Genomic DNA, 7,500 nt, shown 5'->3' on the forward strand with positions numbered 1-7,500 from the left:
TCCGCACAGGTTGTAAAGTAGAAAGGGAGAGAGTCCTCTTGACCTCATTAACTAAATCATCTAATTATTTTTTCTTTTATTATTATTATTATCATTATTATTATTATTATTATTATTATTATTATTATTATTATTATTATTATTATTATTATCTAGCCTTCTTCCTCGCTCCACGACGCGGTGCGTGCTCAACCTCTTGGCTCTTTGATAGATTCACACACATCTTCACACCACGCCACGCTACCAGGCACAACACCAAACTTGTACCTATCAGAGCGCCGAGGACTTAACTTTACAAGAACAGCGCCAATCAGTCCTAAAATTGTCAGAAACTGTATATTGTCAGTATATCAGTGTTAACTCATTAAACCTAATGTTGTTATTAATGTTGTTGTTGTTATTGTTATTACTACGGATATTTTTTATTATTATTTTCGTTGTTATTATTATTATTATTTTATCATCACTATTATTGGACTGCTTCACAACTGGCATATAGCAAACACGACCACAACATAACTGGGACCCCTTGGAGGGCGTTCGGTTCCCCCATTGTCCTGGTATTCTATGGATACCATGGGTAATACTACTAACACTAAAAATATTACGAGTATTACGGTAACTTGAGAAATATCACAATCCATTTTTTTACCGAGATAACCAAACTTTCCCTTGTAATTTAGTTATCAGCGGTCGCTATCGTCTCGCAAAAAATATAGACAAGATAAGGTCTCTTCACAAACCTGAGATACAAGATAAGGTCTCTTAACTTTCTCCCCCCCCCCCTCGACCCAGAGACAAGCCCCCACATGGCCGTTACTGACTCATCAACTGGGACAGCTTTTTATGTCCGGTGATTTCCTTTGGAATGAGCGTCGACTTGAATGGGGAGACTATCGTCTCGAAGGCAGATTTCCGTTAATGTTCGTTAATTTCCGTTACGTGCAGTGATATGGACCTCTTCTTAAAATCGTTTAATGTTTCATGTAACGAAACATACACATATACGAGCGTTTATATATATATATATATATATATATATATATATATATATATATTATATATATATATACATACATACATATAAGTATGTAGTCGGATTCCATACGCCCACATGCACATGTTTCCTGTAAGAATGCGTACAAGAAAAAATTGTTAAACGATATCCCTTGATTCATACATTCGTTTGTTTATTTTACCCCCTGACTGCGCAAGGGGAGAGTGGGTGTTTCCTTTTTTAAATAAAATCCTTTGTCGACAAACATAACAAATAAGGAAGTTGTGAAATGTTGTGAAAGTGTGAATTGAGATTGTTCTGGACTATTTCCTGGGCGGGAGGTTGACTTTAGCTGAATGAAATCGCCTGCAGTCGGTCGGAAAATGGAAATCATGACTCGTAGCGAAAAAATGAATTAAGTGTCAAACCTTTCTCTGTGCCCCTCAGCTGAATAAAATCGCCTGACGTCATCTAATAGTAACTTAAAGGGGTCACATGAAGAATTGTCACCCCCAGAACGCCCACATGAAGAATCGTCACCCCATGATATCCCACCTGAAGAATTGTCACCCCAGTACGCCGAATATCAACAGTGGAATAAATATTAGGTTAGGTTGAATGAGGGTTATGCTTATAGTCATCAATTTATACAACCCAGGATGGTGCCCCACATGAAGAATAGTCACACTAGGATAGTCCACATGAAGAATTGTCACACTGGGATAGCCCACATGAAAAACTGCCACCCTGTCGACATCTGGGGGTGGTGATCTTTCATGTTAAAGTAATTTAAATGCAACGAAACGTTCGAACCAAAATATGCTTAATTTATTCACTGAGTCACTGGTTTGATCTCTCAGAGGAATTTGTCTTCCCACTTAAAGTAAAAATAGTCTGACGATTACAAAAATAAAATAGGTGACGTCACTTCACGATGACGTCACTGTTCGAGAATCTTGCCAGAAATATAGAATCGTGTGAGAGGTACCAAAAGTCCTCATGTCCTCATCGAGTGACTGACAACATATCAGTATTGTCAATCTAAAATGCTAAAGTCAGCTTATACAGTCTGTCAGCTACGTCTAGGTTGTCAGTCACAATTTACCGCTGAAGGACTGACTTGTCAAAGTCGTCAGCGGTTTCAGGTTAATAAAATCACCTGACGGCTGACGCAACGAAGCCTGTTAGCGGCTGACAAGGAGGACCTTCGTCAGTACCGAAGTGTTTGTCAGCATTTCGAAGTCGACTTCGGAGACGACAACGCGACTGTCGAGTGCCGAGTCAATTTCAGCGAATTTCAGGCCCGATTCCCAGAAGTCGAGACTCACACGAGGCATCAGAGGAAACTGAAGCTTCTGAAAATCTGAAGATTCAACGGAAACAGGAAACGGAGCATCCTGAAGTTCAGGGGAATCAACAAAAATCTTCTGAAATTCAGGAGACTTGACAGATATTTCTGATATTCAGAAAATACTTAACAAAGCCTTCTGAAATTCAGGAGATTGACAGACTTTTCTGGTATTCAGAAAATACTTAACAAAGCCATCTGAAATTCAGGATATTTGACAAATATTTCTGATATTCAGAAAATATTTAACAGAGCCTTCTGAAATTCAGGAGCCTTGACAAATATTTCTGATATTCAGAATATAATTAACAAAGCCTTCTGAAATTCAGGAGTTTGATTAACCTTTCTGATATTCAGAAAATACTTAAAGCCTTCTGAAATTCAAGAGACTTGATAAGTATTTTTTATATTCAGAAAATACTTAACAAAGCCTTCTAAAATTCAGGAGACTTGACAAATATGTCTGACATTCACAAAACACTTAACAAAGGTTTCTGAAATTCAGAAGAGAGTTAACGATGCCTCTGAATGGCAAAGTTGTAATAGACGGGTCACGTGACCTTGAGGACCCGGGATCGAAGCTTCGCGACGTCCGAGTTCGATTATTTATTCCTTAAAAAAAAAAAAAAAAAAAAAAAAAAAAAAAATTACCTGGCTAGGTCCCTTCAGTCTTAAAAAAAAAAAAAAAAAAAAAAAAAAAAAAAAAAAAAAAAATTACCTGGCTAGGTCCCTTCAGTCTGTTCGTACTTGTACTCCTAAAAAAAAAAAAGAAAAAAAAAAAAAATTACCTGGCAAGGTCCTCCTTCAGTCTTCTGCTCGTACTTGTACTCCTGGCGCTTGGCCTCCAACTCCTCACGACGGAACTCCTGACGAGGGTCGTCCTGAGGGAGGTGTAGGTCGTGCAGATAAATATCGTAGTGTTTGTTGGGCGCAATCCATCGTTGTACAGGGAACACCCACTTCCTCGACTTCGGGACGTTCGCCAGTTCGTCCACCGACGACCTACGACTCGTTGGAGGATCAGCTGCGGGTCTTTCTTCTTCGGTGTAGAAGACCGTCGTGTCTTCGACGTCCAGGTACTCCTCGACCTCGATGCGATCCAGGTACCAAGCAGCCTGACCCGTCTTCTCCTCCTGACCCAGAATCTTCCCCATAATCTTACTCACGAAGGAGAAGTCGCCGAAGTTGTCTCTCCATATCCTGATGCGGGAGATAGGTCCTCTAACCCCAGCGTCACCTCGGACGGGGAGAGTGGTTACGCTGTTCCTCTCGTGGTCGTTCGTGAATATCCTGTTCGGCCGGAGAGTCAGCGACGGGAGGTCCTTGGTGTCGTGGAGGACCAGGTAGACGTTAGCGTCGGTTCCCGCGCCTCTACGGTCACCTGTGACGACGTGTACCCGGTAATGCTCAGGCAGGCCCCGGCCAGACCATCCGCGTACGGACTCCATGAGCATTTCACGCACCCAATCTCGCGTCTTCAACATCGCGTCTCACGGTCAAGTCGACAGAAATGTCGAAGTCACACCACGGGGCACAGGTATGGTTGTCTGATACCGTTTCAAGTAATTATTTCCTTACGGAAATGAATGGATCTACACCCAGTTCCGACTCACGCCCAAGTGAATGATCTGGATTTATTGGGGAAGTCTTCACAAAGAAGAACACTTCAGTGTTCATGGAAACTTGTCATACCAAATCTCGGAACGCGCTGGTAATCTCCTCCCTCCGCTATGCTTCTTTCAACTGAATGGTGATAGGAGGATTGGAGGAATGTAGTTCTAGACGGGGAAGAGTTCACATATACTCGGTAAAGTTGCCAGCTAGTTTATTTATTTTCTTTTTTTAATTGAAGTGGACTTGAAGGTGATGTCATATGTTTCTGATTATCTTCACGGAATTTAGATATCACTCTTACCACATCAGATACCATTAAACCCGGAAATTGTATATAATTTTTAACTTAAATAAAATACCTATTCATTCGCCCGATGGCAACTGCGGCAGTCGAATTTCTGCGTACGTTTTCTGCAGCCATAGTGCTAAACGTGTACGTTCGATTACGTTCTGGAACAAACATGTCGTCATAAAATACGTACACAGACGAAACGTTACATCACGATATACAAAACTGAAATAGTTAAAGAGGATTATATCAGGCAAATAAAGTTGGTGGAACGACATTAAGGCGGGGCCTCGGTAACTTCCCGCACGCTGATTGGTCGACGGGTATCCCAGACATTGAAAGTTTTGGGCTCCCTATGTCGTTCGGCAGTAAGGGTGAGAATGGCTTTGCCCATCATGTGGTACAGAAATAGGAGCGCCGGATGGGGTGATTCTTTTCATAACAATTACCATAATAACCTCACTACTTTAGCATCACCTTTAACGTTGTATCTGTGGTTTATTTCTTTCACTTTTTTCATTCACGATTTCAGTTTCTTTCCGTTACTTAAAGATTCAAGTTCGTTATTAAAACATTTAAAAGACGCCTTGAATTATATAGATTTTATTGTGCCTTATTTCCAAGTACGTATGGGGTATTAGCTACATAATATTGTGGCTAAGTAGTATGCAGCTAAAATTTTAGGGTCTCTCTGGCGCGCCCCTACGGACCAGAGCCACACATCATTTTGTCTGTAATTGAGGAAATCTCTGTTCATAGAGAAATTATGATACTTTTATTATACTGCGCCTGTCCCTCCGTTATGCTGCCCCCCCCCCCACCAAAAGTAAAGGTATAAGAGGGTCTAGGAGTTTTCCAACCAGTACCCTAAGGTTTGGGTCTAGGAATATAGTAGGAAGAGCTATGGGTGTACATGTTCTACGGTTAGAGAGTGGATAAATATCAGATTATTTGTTGGTGCAAGGTAAGTTGAGAGTGGAGGATAGATGGAGAAAGAGGAAAAAGACAAAAAGTGAGGAGGTGCTTAGAGTGAACTCTTTAGATGAAAAGGAAAAGGAGAAGGAGTACAAGAAGAAGCTGAGAGAGGAGTGGGAAGGAGTGAAGGAGAGAGTAGAGCTAGGAGTAGAGGAGGAATGGGGATGGTTCAAGGAGGGAGTCATAAGGTGAGCAAAGATGGTGTGTGGAACAAGGAGAAGAGGAGGAAGTAGAAGTACATGGTTACCAAGTTTATTCCATTCATCGACCACCCTATTAGTAAACCAATTCTTGCCTATTTCCTTCTTAAATCTGGACAAATTTAGATTTAAGAAGGAAATAGGCAAGAATTGGTTTACTAATAGGGTGGTCGATGAATGGAATAAACTTAGTAACCATGTAGTAAGCGCTGAAACTATCAGTTGTTTTAAAAAACGATTAGACAATTTTATGGATGGGGATGACAGGTGGTTATGGATACGGAGCTGCCTAGTGTAGGCCTTATGGTCTTTTGCAGTCTCCTTTCTTTCTTATGTTCTTATGTTCTTATGTAAGGAAGGGTAGTGAGTGGTGGGATGAGGAAGCAAAGAAGGTTGTAGAAGAGAAGAAGCGAACTTTCACAGATTGGTTACAAATTAGGACGAGGGAATCATATGAGAGGTACAAAGAAAAGAGAAGTAAAGCATAAGATAAAGGAGGCAAAGATGAGAGCAGATGTGAAATGGGGTAAGAGTATGACAGAAAATGTTGAAAGTAATAACAAATTGGAAATAAATTAAGGGAGAAAGAGGAGACGAATCAAGTAGAGAAGAAAAGATAAAAGGTGCAAATGGAGAGATGATAATGGAAGAGAAGGCAGTAAGAGGAAGATGGGCAGATTATTTTAGGGAGCTGCTATATGTGAAGGAGGATAGGGAGGGGAAGGTAGTTGTAATGGGAAGCGCTAAGACAATGAGAGTGATGAGGAAAATGGAGGAGAAATAAAGAAAAATAAAGTGAAGGCAGTTGTTAAGATGATGAGAGCAGGTAAGGCACCTGGTCTGGATGGATCCTATGCAGAATGCCTGAAAAGGGGAGGTACAGTGATGGTGGAATGGCTGGTGAGGTTATTTAATGTTTGTGTAAGAGAGGGTAGAGTGCCGGAGGACTGGAGGAGTGCATGTATAGTTCCACTTTACAAGGGAAAAGGGGACAAGTTTGAGTGTAGTAGTTTCAGATAAGAGGGAGGGTGGAGGGGAGTGGAGTATGTTGGGGATGGAATGGGTGGGAGTGGTTTTATGGCTTTGTTTTTTGGCTACCCCCCTTACAAGGGGGAAACGCCTTTGGTATATGTTTGTATGCAATTGTATTTTTATCAAACTTTCATGATTATCTTCTCCGAAACACATGGTCCATTTTTTATGTTTTTATTTATTTTTAATTTATTTTTATCTTTATAAATGCTGATCATTTGCTACCGTTTTGATAGGTGTGGAGATTACATATTTCTTATTAAGATTGAAAAAAATATTGTGATATATAAATTGACAATTCCTGTTCATCAGTATACAGTAGTTTCTAGACCTATAGCCGAAACCTTGACACTTGAAAAACAATATGAAAATATTATGCTTTATTCCGTATAATTTTATATAGCGTGTCACATTAATTACAAATATATTTCTTAATTTTGAAATACATTTTTGGTGCAGTTTAGTTTATGTTTGAAATTGATGTTTTGTATCTTATAATTTGTCGTAAATTTCATTATCATCGTTTTATACAATATATGGTTATGTCTTATCTATTTTTTTTTTTTTTCATTTATTTGGTTATTTATTTTTGTTTCTTGGTATTTTTTCTCCCTTCATCACAGATTTTAATTTAGTTATATTTACATATTGTGTTTTATCTTATCTTTATTTTTCATTTTTGGTCTGTATAATTATAGATATATTTCTAAGTTGGATTTTATCATTTTGCTTAATTACATTTATTCATTATCATTATTATTATTATTATTATTATCATTATTATTATTCATTTAATTATTCTTATTTCATTTTTTATTTATGACAAGACGGATATTTGCATTAGTTTATTTACCTATTTTATTTTAATTATTTTCATATCTATCTTATTTCTTATTTGTTTATTTTTATTTTTATTTTTTTCATTTTCCCAGTCAGGCATCAACTGTCATTGTCAAATGACCTTGTCAAGTGCATTTCACACCCTCCGCATGAGGTTCCAATTCGGTAATTATTATTGTAGTTAATTACGTCTCATCTTCATTGG

General features: G+C 38.9%; 1 protein-coding gene across 5 annotated transcripts in view; it reads right to left on the reverse strand.

Moving 5' to 3' along the window:
* The window catches only part of LOC143038426 (polyunsaturated fatty acid 5-lipoxygenase-like), a 94,500-nt gene that overhangs the window by 40,579 nt on the left and 46,421 nt on the right, over positions 1-7,500 (reverse strand). The window contains exon 1 of one of the 5 annotated variants that reach the window (XM_076207595.1): positions 3,134-4,120. The exons of the other annotated variants lie outside the window; for them this stretch is intronic. Within the exon in view, the coding sequence (XP_076063710.1) occupies positions 3,134-3,829 (696 nt within the window). The 5' untranslated portion in view covers positions 3,830-4,120. Of the gene's footprint in view, positions 1-3,133; positions 4,121-7,500 lie in introns of those variants that run through there. 5 annotated transcript variants of the gene reach the window in all.

Source organism: Oratosquilla oratoria, chromosome 24 (assembly GCF_046742065.1).
Source record: "Oratosquilla oratoria isolate Oo_2021 chromosome 24, ASM4674206v1, whole genome shotgun sequence".
Lineage (NCBI taxonomy): Eukaryota > Metazoa > Arthropoda > Malacostraca > Stomatopoda > Squillidae > Oratosquilla > Oratosquilla oratoria.